Here is a 16,166-nt window from a genome sequence, read left to right on the forward strand (position 1 = left end):
CAAGTGGAACATGAGCAGTGCACACTCTGCCCAAAACCCTCTCAAAATTCCACTGGAATCCTGTGTGGATCATGGAACTCTGATTTGCATCAATCAGTCAGGCTCCCTTCGGAAGGCACAAATTAATATGAAGATGGCGTGGTAACAGGATGGTAAGTTTGTCACCTTGATTTTAATTCAATTACCACCCATTTTCTGCTGGGCGCTAAAATTGCTCCTCTGGAAGCAACAATCCCTGCATACTAATTCCTTACCACAAACATTCCATGTTATTCACACTATGTTAGTCTTGACATAATATACACAGGAGTTTAAATCTTCATAAAGCCAAGCGCATAATTTCTCTTTATTCCAGACAGCTGTTCCCATACAGTGGGCAGGCAGAGTCACTGGCCGGCAACGACAGTGGAACATGATGCCATGCCCCATGGGACCCGCGCCACCGCAATTACGTGACGAGTGGCCACTTAAAATATTCACAGCAGCTGTCCCCTACGCCCCAATCACATGGCGGGGGTGGCATTGGAGATGCCATTCACGGCATCACCTGATGCAGAAGCAGGTGCTGGCGCCATTTTTAAAAGGCTGCCAGCCCTGCAAACAGTTCGACAAAATGCAGAGTTGACCCCTTCCCCACCTCAGTGGTGCCAGCTTTCCCTGGATGGGAAAGTGAAGGCACATGAGTGCAGCATGTCACACTAAAGATCGGGAACTGATGGTAAGATCGCTGTGGGTTACATTTAAATTAATTAAATTAAACATCCAATTAGCATATGGAAAACAGAGTCCCGTTGCAGAGTGGCAGAGGGGCCGCCACGGAGTTTCCCCACCCCCGGGAAGATCAGGCCCAGCAATCTTGGCGTCGGGTTCTGTGGTGGCCACTGCCACTCCGATTCTCTGGTTCCCCCCCCACCACCCCCCACTCCACCCCCCGACGTCGGGCTGGGAACAAAATCCAGCTCACTGTTGTAAGACACACTACTTTGTGAACAGAGCATTTTAGAGAACCTTGTATGTGTACTGCCAGCAATTATAGAAGCTCTGAAGCCCAATGAGAGAGTTTGCAACATGCAAACTTTAAAAAGTTTAAAAAGTGCATAGACATTGTAAAAATAAACATAATTTCTGAGTGCACTGGAGGCTGTACCAATTGAGATCTAGGAGACTATGTCCACCACATGAATGTTACTCTCAGGTAAGGATATCATCCAAAACTACTCCTGAAAGGTCATCAACCTGAAACTTGGGCAGGACTTTCATTCCCAAGTCACAATCCTGCCACAAATGCTGGCAGCGGGACCCAGAGGATGATTTTAGAAGAGGTGGCCAATTAAGTGGCTGCCTCCGGACGCCCCATCCAATTAAGGATGGCGGGTGGGCTCTTGAATCTTGATGTCCAATAGGAGGCCATCCAGCAGTCAGCAGTCCCACCTTCAGAGGTAGGAGCTGCTGAAACATGTAGGGAGGCATGAGGGCACCTCCATTTCCCGTTGTTGTCCACAAAACGGGTAAATCAGAGGGCCAAAAGGTTTAGGGCTGTTGGATTTGAGGGGGAAAGCCTCCAGCTCCAATATCTACCCCACCTACCGCTGGGACACTGATACCATTTCACGGATGGCCTCCTGACGTGATGGGTACATACGAATCTTCAAATTAGCAGCAGGAGTAGGCCCACCCGCCCTCGAGCCTGCTCCACCATTCAACAAGATCATGGCTGATCTGATTGTAACCTTAACTCCACATTCCTGCCTGCCCCACATAACCTTTCACCCCCTTGCTGATCAAGAATCTATCTACCTCTGCCTTAAAAATATTTAAAGACTTCGCTTCCACCGCCTTTTGAGGAAGAGAATTACAAAGACTCACGACCCTTAGAGAAAAAATTTCTCCTCATTTCTGTCTTGAATGGGTGACCCCTTATTTTTAAACAGTGACCCCTAGTTCGATATTCTCCACATAGGGAAACATCCTTTCCACATCCACCCTGTCAAGACTCTTCAGGATCTTATATGTTTCAATCAAGTCGCCTCTTACTCTTCTAAGAGCTTCCAACAGATACAAGCCTAACCTGTCTAACATTTCCTCAAAAGACAATCTATCCATTCCAGGTATTAGTCTCGTAAACCTTCTCTGAACTGTTTCCAATGCATTTATATCCTTCCTTAAATAAGGAGACCATTACTGTACACAGTATTCCAGATGTGGTCTCACCAATGCCCTGTATAACTGAAGCATAACCTCCCTACTTTTGTATTCAATTCCCCTTGCAATCAATGAAAACATTCTATTAGCTTTCCTAATTACTTGCTGTACCTGCTTACTAACCTTTTGAGATTCATGCACTAGGGCACCCAGATTCCTCTGCATCTCAGAGCTCCGCAATCTCTCACCATTTGGATAATATGCTTCTTTTTTATACTTCCTGCCAAAATGTACTATTTCATATTTTCCCACATTATGCTCCATTTGCCAGATTTTTGCCCACTCACTTAACCTATCTATATCCCTCCGTAGCCTCCTTGTGCACTCTTCACAACTTACTTTCCTACCTATCTTTGTGTTATCTGAAAATTTAGCAACCACACCTTTGGTCCCTTCATCCAAGTCACTTTCACAAAACCATGTTTACTCAGCCTGATTACCTCGAATTTTTCTAAGTTCCCTGCTATAAAGTCTTTAATAATAGCTTCTAACATTTTTCCTGTGACAGATGTTAAGCTAACTGGCCTGTAGTTTCCTGCTTTCTGTCTCCCTCCCTTTTTGAATAAACGAGTTACATTTGCTATTCTCCAATCGAATGGAACCTACCCCTAATTTAGGGAATTTTGCAAAATTAAAACTAACGCATCAACTATTTCACTAGCCACTTCTTTTAATACCCTAGGATGAAGTCCATCAGGATCCGGGGACTTGTCAGCCCGCAGCTCCAATAATTTGCTCAGCATCACTTCCCTGGTGATTGTAATTTTGAATTCCTCCCTCCCTTCCATTTCCTGATTTACATGTAATACTGGGATGTTACACTATATCCTCTATAGTGAAAACCAGTGCAAAATACCTGTTCAATTAATCTGCCATCTCCTTATTTTCCATTATTAATTCCCCAGACTCACTTTCTATACAACCAACACTCACTTTGTTAACTCTTTTTCAAATATCTCAAAACTCTTACTATCTGTTTTTATATTTCTAGCTAGCTTTCTCTCATACTCTAATTTTTCCCTCCTTATTAATCTTTTACCCTCGAGGGGCTTAATTAAGAGGGGAGCTGGGGGAGATGGTGGCGGAGTTGTAATGTCACTGAACTAGCAATCCAGAAATCCAGGCTAATGCCCTGGGGACACAGGCAGCTGGTGGGATTTAAATTCAATTAATTAATAAATTCTGTTAATTAATAAAATCTGGAATTGAAAGCTAGTCTCAGTAATGGTGCCATGAAACCATCACCGATTGCTCTAAAACCTGGTTCACTAATGTCCTTTAGGGAAGGAAATCTGCTGTCCTTACCTGGTCTGGCCTACATGTGACTCCAGACCCACAGCAATGTGGCTGATTCTTAACTGCCCTCTGAAATGGCCTAGCAAGCCACTCAGTTGTCAAGAACAATTAGGAATGGGCAACAAATGGGCCTTGCCAGCGCTGCCCACACCCCATGAAAGAAACATTTTTAAAAACTGGTTACCTGCCATACATGGGCGGGTGACCATTCCCACCGTCAGCCCAATTTCCACACAATGGCATGGAGGTGGGAACGTGTCATGGACCCAGCCCGATGGAAATTCCCTCCCATTTTCAGGCCTTCCCTCCTCCAGAGCCATGTCCATGGACCATTAAAAATTCAGCCCATTAACTGTTTTTCTCTTCACCTACTGAGTATATCCAGCATATTCTGTTTTTATTTCAGATTTTCAGCATCTGTAGTATTTTTCTTTTGTCCTAATGACTCCTTAGTGTTTTAGGTAATTTACAAATTTTGACTTCAGACTACTCAAATAATTCTGTGATTCTGTGATTTTCTAGTGAACATCTGTACCGATTTGATGAAATTAGCTTGATCTAATACTAGCTATTTTTCCTACAGAAAAGCCTGAGAAAAAAACTGTTAATATATTACAGGGAATAATAGTAATTCATTGATAAAGTACAAAGCACTATGTGAGTGAACTTTAGCAGGGGCACAAAATGGCTGCAAATTCACTCCCACCCATTTTACAGGCCCCCCACCAAAGCTGAATTTCACCCTCATTTCGCTCTCAAGGACCCAGGATCCCGGTTTGCATATCCAGTTATTTACATATTGGTCCATTTGCAGTTTAACACATTTTCATATCTGTGCTACCCTGGTAATCTATTATTCTGTACGCACTATGTGTGATGTTGAGGGTAACCTAGTGATAAATGAATTAAACATTATAGTGAATGGCACAGAACATCTTACAGAAATTAATGGTAGTGTTCCACCCTTATGTATAATGGTCACATTACAGTAGCAAATACACAGCATCATGTACAATGGAATTATATCACATCAGGTCTGATGTCTGTGTCCACGCCCCAAAAACTATCGATACCAGCTTCATTAGAGTCATCAGGTTGAATTTTACTTGTAAGCAGCATGTCTCGGCATCAGGACTGGAAGTGGGTGCAGCTTCCAGTCGGGCACTGAGTGGCTAGCCAAAGGAGATTAAGCGGTGGCCATCCAATTAAGAGTTGGGAGGCATCAAAGGTTTAGTTTAGTGTAGTTTCGAGATACAGCACTGAAACAGGCCCTTCGGCCCACCGAGTCTGTACCATCAACCACCCATTTATACTAATCCTACACTAATCCCATATTCCTACCACATCCCCACTTGTCCCTATATTTCCCTACCGCCTACCTACACTAGGGGCAATTTATAATGGCCAATTTACCTACCAACCTGCAAGTCTTTTGGCTTGTGGGAGGAAACCGGAGCACCCGGAGAAAACCCACGCAGACACAGGGAGAACTTGCAAACTCCACACAGGCAGTACCCATTATTGAACCCGGGTCGCTGGAGCTGTGAGGTCGCAGTGCTAACCACTGCGCCACTGTGCCACCCTGTGCAGTGGATCAGGTGGCATCATGTGACGCCGAGGAAGCTCAGGGTGCCATATTTAAAGGGCTGGCAGCCCTGCACTCAGCACTGCTGGCTGTTCCCGAGCCCCTGCCTGACTGATGCCTGGTATTCCATTGCCCCTGCTTCACTGCTGCCTGCTGTTCCATTGCCCCTGCATTCAGCATTGCCAAGGATCTGATTGGAAGCCTCTAGGCAGAATGGTAGAAGGAAGATCCCAGTGGCCCCACATTTCAGCGATGCCTCCCTCCAGATTCTCCTCCAGACTGCAAGGGAAAAGTGGGAGATCCCCTTCCCCAGGGATGGGAGGAGGAGAGCAGTCTGCCTGACCAAGCAAGCCTGGATGGAGGTAGCAGAGGAGGTCAGCAGCCATGGGGTCACCCCCAGGAACTGAATCCAATGCCGGAAAAGGGTTAATGACCTGATCCGATCTGCCAAGGTGAGTGCTCCATAAACATCCTACCCTTTGGGCCTAGCTTGTGGCAGAGTGAGAGGCTGCATTTGGTGGAGAGGGAGAGACCAGCCAGCCATGGGCAATGGGGTTAGGAAGTTGGAACTGGCACCTGAGGCATGGCTGCATCTCGGTGAGAGGTGCCCGTCTGTCAGTGCATTCCCCTGCATAGTCCCTGGAGAATAGCTGCATGCAGGAGGCATTCATGTGCCCCCATCAATGACCACTGAACTACCACCATAGATGCTGTGCCTGTCCCCGCTGGTGGAATAACATTGCATCGCTATGCGTTTGCAGAAGAAGACAGCAAACAAAAGAAAGGAGCGGGCCAAGACCAGTGTGCCTTATCGACATGTTCTGAGCCCAATGGAAGAGGAAGCGATGGAAGGAGAGGAGACAAAGCAGTTGCTCCATCGCGGATGGCGAGACAGGGATGCCCACCCATGACAGTGAGTGTGGATGTCCTGGGGCACAGGGTGTATGTGGCACAAACAAGCCATGTTGCGCATGTGTCCACCACTGGAGACATGGAGCTCCACAGCAGGAGTGGTAGGAATGTCATGATGGGAAACCCATGACCCTTCCATCTATCTGTTCTCTCCAGCAGGCCATGCCCATTGACAGCAACAAAGAACTTGAGAGACTGGGGGACAGCTGGCCGCCTCTGAGGAGGAGGAGGGAGTCTCAGATGGTGCACTGTCACATTATTCCCCCACACCCTCCACCAGAGCAGATACACTCACGTTGGTGGATAGCCGGTCGCGGTTAGAGGTAGGCACACAACCTGGTGAGCACATCACAGATGCACCCCAGCAGCTGACAGAGACTCTAACAACCGAGGCCACTGACAGTTGGAGCATGGCGAGAGGCCAGGCCCATGCTGAGGACCAAACTGATGCCTGTGGAGTTATCAGCCACACGGGAAATGCTGCAGCAAGAGGTCAGGCAACATCTGGCAGAGATACAAGAGACTATGCGTCCCTAAGTGCAGACAATGGAGGAGTCAATCAGGCCTTGAGTGCTGCCATGTCTCTGACTGTTGTATGCATGGCTTCCTCCATCGAGAGATTGGTGACTCTCATGGAGAGCTTGCTCCATTCAGAGGCTGCCAGTGATGCTTTCAGACCTTCATACCCCTGCCTTGTCAATGGGGTCAATGCAGCAGTGGCAAAGCAAGAGGGGGACGAGGCACTGGACTCTCCAGCAGCTGCTCCTCATCTCCCTCAGATCAGCATTGAGGTGCAAATGTGCCTTGCATGGGAGGAGGGGTGACTGCCTCCCGCATCTGGGGCCTCCTCTCAGGGTGCTCCTATGGTGTCCAGCAGCTCCTTAGCCCATCTACCAGTGACACCGGTACCACCATCTTCCCCAACAGAGGAGAGTCCAGCGCCTATGCAGATAGACCTCAGTATGCTAGGGCCCCCCAGGCTTCAGGCAGCCAGAGGATGGCTGCCAAGGTCATCCCAAGCCAAGGGACAGCAAGGTCAGCAGCCTGCCTCCACCTCAGCTGACAGCGCAGGGGGAGCACCATGTAGGAGCAGCCGGAAATTTTTTTTAAAAACAGCACCTAGAAACACTTAGGGATTCACTGGCGAAGACACATTCCAGAAGATAGGGGTTGCGTTTGGTGTCATGCAGAATAAATATATGCATTGTTCTCACTATGTCCTCTTCCTATTGTTGGTGTCCATGGTGACTTAATATAGACCCTGTCTCTCAGGGGTTTGATGCGAGTATCCAAGGCACAAGTGCTCCATGCTTCTGCCTTGCCACTGTGCAATGTGAACCTGGGCACTGGCTGCTGGAGTGCAGAAGGAAGGAGGCGACAACAGGGCTCCTTAAAGGTAAGAGTTTATTGGTGCAATTCCAGAAGGTGGCAAGGGTCATAGGAAACGTGAATGTATAAGGGAATCTCGAGTCTCCCTTGCGTTTAACTCATGGCACCTTTCCTGCTGTCCCTGGGGTCCTTCATCTTGTAAAGCCTGACCAGCATCCTTCTCTGCATCCAAGTCATCGGAGGAGACATTGCACGCCACGATATGCTCACTGGACAATGCATCCCCCTTCTGTCGCACCAGGTTATACAGTGTGCAGCAGACCACCATGATATGAGAGATCCTCGCTGCAGCATACTGAAGGGCTCTGCCAGATTGATCCAGGACCTGAATCTCATTTGATCAGCCCAATGGCCTGCTCCATGCTCGCTCGGGTTGACCGATGACAGGTGTTGTGCCTCTCCTCTGCATCCATGCGTGGGTTCCTCACAGGGTCAGTAGTTACATCCTCAGTGGGTAGCCCTAGTCTCCAAGTATCCAATGCTGAAGGCACACGGGGACGGAAAAGTTCTGCATCTGGGACAGGCGAAGGATAAAGGCGCCATGGGTGCTTCCCGGGAACCTTGCACAGAGCTGCAGGATCCTTCTGCGGTGGTCAGAGACCAGTTGTACAGTAAGGGAATGGAAGCCCACTCCTGTTGATGAAGGCCACTGGTTGATCTGTGGAAGCCTTGATGGTCAAATGCAGTTGATGACACCCTGCAGCTGGGGGAATTCAGCAATAGCCCTATTGCCCTCTTGGCTTGACTGTGTGGATCAGTGCAGAAGCACACATAGTCACTGGCCTCCCTGAACAGGGCATTGGTGACCTCCTGATGCAGCGATGTGTAATATCCAGGTTACTACACTCTTTGTACCGAATAAAGATATTAGTCTGTGGGTTAAGGTAACTGGAGTTTATTTACAAACGTCCAGCATCTATGGCTTCCACTACAATACTCCTCACACAAGGTTCTGTACGATCCATGACATCACATCCTGTAATGATGCTTACAGTCTATTTAGATAGTCTACCCAGCAGCAACCTATAACACAGGATGCATCGCAGATAGCAAGATTCCACACAAGTCTCCAGTTGATCCCTGGAATGATCCGGTGCCGTAGAAATTCAGGGCGACGGTGACCTTCAGTGGCAATGGCATAGGGTGTCCATCAAGTCCCAGGGGCTCAGCTCATCCTGCATCACGGCACACAGGTCAGTGACAGCCTCCCTAGAGAGGCGGAGCATGCAGAGACACTGCCGCTCAGACATCTGCAGGTAGTTGAGCCTTGGCTGGCATATCCTCTCTAGAGGGTAGCTTCTTCTGTGCACAGGAACCTGTTGGAGTGCCCCTCTGCATCCTTCTCCAGCCTCCCATTCCTGAGGCTGCCCCTCCTGTGGGCCCCCAAATTGCTGGCATGCCCCTACCCATGCTGCTTCTCCTCCTCAACGTGGGCCCTGAAGGCAGGGTGAATGAGGCCCATGACAAGTTGCCTCTCCCTGAATGCAAGGCCCTTACAGCAAACTGCCCCCTTTCCCCCCACTTGTCACATCTGCTGAAGTGGCACTGCCCGGATAACACCTGGGTATGGCTCCCCCACAGTGCTGGTAGCTTTGCCCCCACTCCTAACAATAATTCCTGATGCCATTCTTCCTCTACCCTCGCTGCCACTCCCGATGGCTTCCCAGTGAAGCCAACAGCGAGCTCCATTAACCAGGTGAGGCTCTAAAGCTCCGTGGATGCCATGTTCCATCAGTTAAATCAGACACAGTGAGTAAGATTACCATCAATTGGTAATTAAATACCTTAATGGCTTTCCTGCCTCGTGAATGTGCTCGCAGTAAAATGCTGAAGGGATGTCAAGATGTTGGTCTTCCTGTCTGACATCTTCTGTCCTGATTTTATGTCCCTCCACCCCCACCCCCACCCACGCCACACGCCACCCCCCACCCCGCCTCCATTCCTGTTTCCATCCATCTCTTAAAATTCAACCCAAAGAGTTATTACAGCACAGAAGGAGGCCATTCGGCCCATTGTGCCAGTGCCAGCTCTTTGAAACTGGTCTCCAATTTGTCCCACACCCTCCTGCTTTTTCCCCATAACCTTACAAAATCTTCCCCATCAAATATTTATCCAATTCCCTTTCGAAAGCTGCTATTGAACCTGCTTCCAGCCCCTTTCAAGCAATGCATTCCCAATCACAACACGTCACTGCTTAAAAACATTTTTCCTCAACTCCCCACTGGTCCTTTGTTGCCAATTATTTTAAATCTGTGTCCTTTGGTTACTGACCCTCCTGCAAGTGGAAACACTTTCTCCGTTTCAACTCTACCCAAACCCCTCATAATTTTGAACACCTTTATTAAATTACTCCAAACCTTCTCTGCTCTAAGTGCTTCAAATGTGGATCCCAGTTCATGTAGTACCAGAAGCATGAACACTTCAGACTGAGTGACATAAATAGACATTTGCATCTCATTGTGGTTTATCTCCAGATTTCATATTTATTCTTCTATTGCCCTTTTTATGATATCAAGGTGAAATAATGTTATAATTTATTATTACTTATTTCCTAGCTATTTGTCAGAGCTTGCTACGACCAAATTGGCTGTGTTTCCTGCATTATAACAGTGCCTACGTTACAAAAATACTTCATTGACTGCAAAGCACTTTGGGACATCCTGGGGTTGTAAAAAGCACTGCATAAATGCAGGTTTTTTTTTTATTACATTATAATGTTCAGAGCTTTGTCAAATTAGTGGAGGAGCAATTTCCTAAAGTAGCTGCAGAGATCTATAAGAAGAATTTCGTGCTCCCGATACCTCAATTATCAAAGCCAACATGTATCGGAGCTACACAGACCAGAAGGTCCCACGTTCATTTCCCAGTCAGTGCTGACTTAGCTGATTTTAATTTTTCAACTGGCCTACATGCAATAGGAGAATAGAAAATTCAGGCCAGGTTCCTGTAAATGACATCTGTAAGACCCATCCGATAACCTTGGCTAGAACACTGGTTAGTGCATGTATAGACTTTTTTTACAACAGGATCAGGTTTGTTGAGATGTCATTTACAGTAAAATAAATCACCAAGACTCACCGGCTTGGTTCGCATATTGACATTGGCCATTTGGACAATGCACCAAAGCTGTCTTGGTGTCTTTGGAACATCGCAAAAGCTATAAACCCATCAACACTTCCAAGAAAGGAAGAAGGGAGAAAAGGGGAGAGAAATGGCAAGGAAAAGCCATTAAAAATGACAGCTTGCAGCAAAAGATACCCAGTTTTTCAGGTCAAAATAGGACCCTCATTAGCTTATGGAAGCTGCCTAACACCTGTTTTAGGTGGCCATCCCAGATGCCTGCAACTTTCAGAGGCCAACTTGGAGTTGGACGTTTTATAGGCAACCTTGAGGAACTGGTCATTTTTGAGTGAGTTTTCCGTCCTGAATATGGGGGCCAGAGAGTTCCAATTTCTATTGCTAAATATCTGCAAGGGTTGTTGCAAATAAACTTAGAAGCAAGTTTTGCTCTTGCATCTTTAATCATACTTTATTTCAATCATCAAACTGACTGGCAGAATAGTATTCTTCGCTGACCTAGTTACTTTGATTATTCCATACTGCTGCTGCAAAGCAGCAGAGGAAAAACGGCTGAAGGAACAAGCTAATCAACTAAAGGAAGATAGAGACAGAGATAAGCAAATCCAGAGTCAAGGGCCAAAGTGTTTAATAGATAAATATGTTTCCTGTCATAGTAATGTTGATACTGTCATGGACATGAATCTTTTTTTCTCCTCAGATTAAAAACAGTGCACCTTTAAGGTAGAGAAAGTTCTGGAATTTCTAAGGCACAGTGTGCCAACAGCTGCATTTGTTACCCTAAGTGACAGCAGGAGAGAGAGGTCACATGGTTCAATGTTTCTATTTGTAAAACTGGCAAAAAAATGGTCTGAACCAGTTTGTTTGGAGAGATTTTTCAGCGAAGCATACTGAAGAGAAAAGAGCTGTCCATTCTCTCACAGCAGAAATTCTACAAGGAACAACAGACCAAATTAATTGCCTAAGAAGAAAAAAATAGTCTTTTCTTGTAAGAGACTGTTTGTATTGCTGAAGGTAGAAAAACTCCTTTCCTTTACTTCCAAGCCAGGGAGTATTTGCTTCAAGATTAAATCTCTCTTGACTGATCGAATTCCAGCAAACTCAAAGTAAAGTTTCAACTGAGACTGTCAGTTTTAAAATTCAAGTTACCTATTGCTGTGCTCATCATTCAAAGAACTATTGATGCCTGCTGCAGCCGAAGAGTTTGGATGCCTATCAAAAACAGACTGCTTCATCAAATCCAAGTGAAGATTTTGAGTAGCCTTTGATTATTTCCACATTAGAGTACCTCACTCATCAGGAATGTAACCCACAATGACTTACTTGTTCATTTATTCCTAAGAAACAGCTAATTTTAAAACACCACTTTTAAAACCAGTTAACTACTGTGATTTGAGTGTATGTGTGAATAGGGAAGTTAGAGTAAAATAAGAAGTTTTAAGATCTTTAGCCATAGGTTTATCTTAATAGTGTTTAAGATTTAGTTTTAATAAATATTTAATTTGTTGTTGTCTAAAGATACCTGGTTTGGTCTATTTTATTCCAGGGGTTTGAATTGGCTGTTTTCCAGTTGAGTAGAAAGCTTTTACTAATATGCTGTGATCTGTGGAGTGATGGGACTGAATTGACAGTGCATTGCTCCTGCCGCAGTCGTAACAATGCATATATGTGATATATATATATATATATATATATATATGTGATATATATATATTTCAATTGCTATTTGTTATCACAGATCAATATAGATACAAGTGGAACTTTTTAATGCCTACTGTAAATATACCTTTGTTGCCAATTTACGCATAAACAACCAAGTTGTGGCTCTGTCATGAAGAGTAGAACTCAGAAAAAAAAAAGTCAAATTTCATATGCAAAGACTTAGAGGTTGCACCACGGCTCGGTCTTGAGCTGCAGAAATGAAAGGATTGATTCGTACGCAAAAGTTGTTCAAAGAGCACTGGCATTGAACAAAGTTCTCTGGATCTGAGCTCTCAACAACAACTTTTTACATTTGTACTCTGCTCTTCAGAGCACTTTAAAGAGTAAGAGTGGAAACTGAGTTGTAAGTATGGGGACCTAGGGGGAGGAGACCAAAACATACAGTTGAAAAGATTGAAAATGATTGAGGTTTGAAGACTATGAAAAGATCTGGTATCTTTGTTCCAGGCAATTGATTCACTATTGCGAAGACTCCAAATACCAAGGGATATGAAATCAAAACTAAGACGACAGAATAAAGTAAGAAAGCCATGTGTTTCCTTTTACACAAAGTGAGTAATTAAATCGGGGAAGGACATTTTAAGTGAAGAATAAAAATACACTGAAGAGAAAAATAGATCTGATACTGAAGGAGGAATAAATTGAGGAATTGCGGAGAAGGGTGGTGTTGAGATCAAATAAAAGACTTGTCTTTCAAACCAAAATATTTGCACCTGTGATTCCAATGATGGAAATGAACTGGAACTGGATACTACTGCAACAGAAACTGGATGGGGGGAAAAAAAACTATTAATTATATTAGCAGTAAATAGAGGCAAAAGTCACAATGAGAGATAAATTCACACCAACCAGAACCATGCATCCTCACACAAGCTCTTGCATTCTCACAAGTCAATGCTGAAAGGATTAACACAGGATGCACAATGATGCCGAAATAATGGGTCAGCATTAATCGAAGGATAAAGAGTGCAGCCTTGCTCTATAAAATATTTATCTTGCATCTACTTGAAACTTTTTGTAAGTATGATTTAATTTGTGATTTTTATTTGTGTAATGAATACCTCGGAGATACCATTGATGTACATATCTATAATGTGATTTAAATAGGCGCTGGCGACCTTTGATCTATGCAAGATACAAAGTTGTCTGCAATGCATTGTTAATGTGCTGCTTGTTCAGCATTCTTATCCAACGTGGATTTGGTTAAAAAAAATAATGGCATACACAAGGACATCTGATGACACAGAAAGTTGTCCTCACCATTGGGTAATAAGTGGTTCTGCTGGAGGGAGTTGAGGGAGTGGTTTACTGCAAGGTTGTGCTGGCTGGATAGGGTAGGATGATTGACAGAGCCCTGTGTGGATAGGGCAGTGGGAGACTGCAGTCTCTCTTTATCCCAGGAGCCATCGCTGCTACCTGTAGGATAGGAAAGAGAACACATTGTAAGTGAGTCGGCCTTCATCAGCATTCTCTCCTTGTCCTCTGCCCAATTTCTTAGCTTCGCCAGCCGCTCAACACTCTGCATCCTTCCCCAGGAGTTGAACAACAGAAAGTCCCAGCAGCTTCCATTAGGATCAGCCAGCAGGAAGTGAAAGCCAAGCAGCTGTGAGCCAAGCAACAAATGTCGGTTTTCTATCCTCTTTTCCCCGTAAGATTCAACACCTTACTTTTTGCATAATTTCTTGAAATAACAGCTTCCTGGAGAACTGCAAGTTAGGCCAACATGATCAAATGGGACTCAGTCCCAGGACAGTATGTACAGAGTCAAGTGTTTCTACCAGTTACACCAACTGAAACTCTTTTTAAACCATTTATTTGCAGGCCAGCTCAAGCCCAGCCAGACTTTACTCTGAGCCCTGAACGAACATTGCCAATCGTTCGTTACACTGGCACTTGCCCATAGGCACAAGTTCCTGTCAACCAAACATCCAACCAGTGCAGAGTCCTTTGCAGGACACCTGGTACCTGTGTGAGTAGAGCAAGTAACTGAGTAGCTCTTTAACCAAACAGACTGAAGAATCGTTAATGAACAGCTCAGATTCTGAATCAGGAGGAGCAAGTTCTCGGATACCAGGGTGGGGGGAGGCGGTGGGTGATCTCGGAGGTGAGAGGCCTGATGGGAGGAAGTTAGAGGCCTGAGCGGGAATGGGCCAGAGGCATCAGGCAGTGGGTGCCAGAAGCCTCGGGGAGGGAGTTGCAGGCCTGATGGTGGTGGAGGTCTGAGGTGGGGGATCGGAGGTCTGGGGGATGCGTATGGAATCGGAGGCCTAGTGAGGAAGATCGTGGGGGGTTGCCTGATCCAGGGGGTTGCCCAAGCTGGCACACTGGATCCAGCAGGTAGATGTAAAGGCGCTCACCTCCTGGATCTAACAGTTCCCAGCTGGAATAAAAACAAGAAATGCTGGAAATACTTAGCAGGTCTGGCAGCATCTGTGGAGAGAGAATCAGAGTTAACATTTCAGGTCAGTGACCCTTCTTCAGAACTCTGAGTTCTGATGGGATTCGTAACAACCTCAGATCAATAATCACAATAGTGCTATCAGGACTTTTTATTCTACCAAAATTAACGTGATTAAAAAATAACCGAAGTGTCTCCACCATCGGCTGCCTTACTCACCAAAAGATGTATTCCGCATTGTTTAAAAAATGATCAGTGAGTACCCAGCCCTTCAGCAAAAAACATGTTCTTTTTTCTTTTGACTATTTGCCTGCCAAAAGCACACTTTGAATAATTGTTGCCATTTATCCAGTGTCTACTTGATAATAAGGTGCCTAGCGTTTCACAAAGTAAAACACTGCAATCTTATTTTTTTCCTGATTTTGAAATTATCTGTAATATCATTTTACTTTTCCAAATGAAGTTGAGGAACATGTGTCTTACTTACCACTTTCATAACCTCAGCTCATGCTGGGAGCAATTAAATTCAATAAGTAACTCTAGCAGAGAATGAGCCACTTTGATTTTCATCTCCCCCTTTGTAGATCCCACTGATTTTGTGGCTGCCTTTACATTGAATTAGGTATAGCTTTAGTGCTGAAGGCATGTAACAACACTGAGGTAAACCTGCTGAGTTGGCTAAGGCTGGAATGAGAAAGAGCTATTTTTCCAACAGGGCCTACTTCGCTCAGTGTTGCCCAAATTTTGGAAGAGGGCCTCAGGGAGGTGTTAGGCCCCTCATTAACATACGTAAGGGGCCTAACATTTAAGGTAGCTGTCTGAATATTATTCAAGGCCAATATGGCACCACAGGCATTTTAGATATATATGTGGGCATAGAACATTGCCCCACACAATTGAAACCCCCCCCCCCTCCACCCGGGCTTCTGCCCAGATAATGGATGGAGTTTCTCTCCCAATTTTTCAGAGTTACCAGTTTGCTTTCATTGAAGTAAAAACTTAACCCTGCCACTTATTAAGCATTATTAACATTCCAGTAAGGTAGACACTTCTCACAAAACGATGTGTATTTATGTCTTGAGAATACTAAATATGCTAATTTTCAGTTTTGTTCAAGTCTACTGCCTAAATTGCATCTGTACGGCAGATCGACTTAAATCCACATCAACAGTATATGTCTATTATACTGGATTTTAATGAAACCAAATTGCCTACGAGTTCCAGCGACACAAAACCTATTAATTTAGATTTAATATGAATTAAGACTTAATACAGATAAAACCAGTTCATATAAAGTATGTTGGGAGCCTTAATGAATATTAACTATGAACTGCTCTATGATAACCTGCTTTAAAAATGAATAGGCAATAGATTAATTTAGAGTAGAGATTACACTCATTATTATACAGCAAATCTAACATCTGAGTTACAGACAGAAACCAATAAATTAACAATGATAGGACTGGAACAAGTTGTACAAAAACACAAATCTGTGCTTGTTCATAAGGCAGCAACTCAATCCGGCACAAGGTAGTTTCTTGCTTATGTGTTATTAATCAAACGGACATTTTAAATATAGATATC

At 44.8% G+C, this 16,166-nt stretch overlaps 1 protein-coding gene across 5 annotated transcripts in view; it reads right to left on the reverse strand.

Moving 5' to 3' along the window:
* LOC137371530 (dachshund homolog 1-like) overlaps positions 1-16,166 on the reverse strand; it is a 494,797-nt gene that overhangs the window by 114,189 nt on the left and 364,442 nt on the right. For 3 of the 5 annotated variants that reach the window (XM_068034282.1, XM_068034279.1, XM_068034281.1), the window contains one exon: positions 13,445-13,600. The exons of the other annotated variants lie outside the window; for them this stretch is intronic. In XM_068034282.1, the coding sequence (XP_067890383.1) occupies positions 13,445-13,600 (156 nt within the window). The remainder of the gene's footprint in view (positions 1-13,444; positions 13,601-16,166) is intronic. 5 annotated transcript variants of the gene reach the window in all.

The sequence above is a fragment of the Heterodontus francisci genome, chromosome 6 (assembly GCF_036365525.1).
Source record: "Heterodontus francisci isolate sHetFra1 chromosome 6, sHetFra1.hap1, whole genome shotgun sequence".
In the NCBI taxonomy this organism is placed as follows: Eukaryota; Metazoa; Chordata; class Chondrichthyes; order Heterodontiformes; family Heterodontidae; genus Heterodontus; species Heterodontus francisci.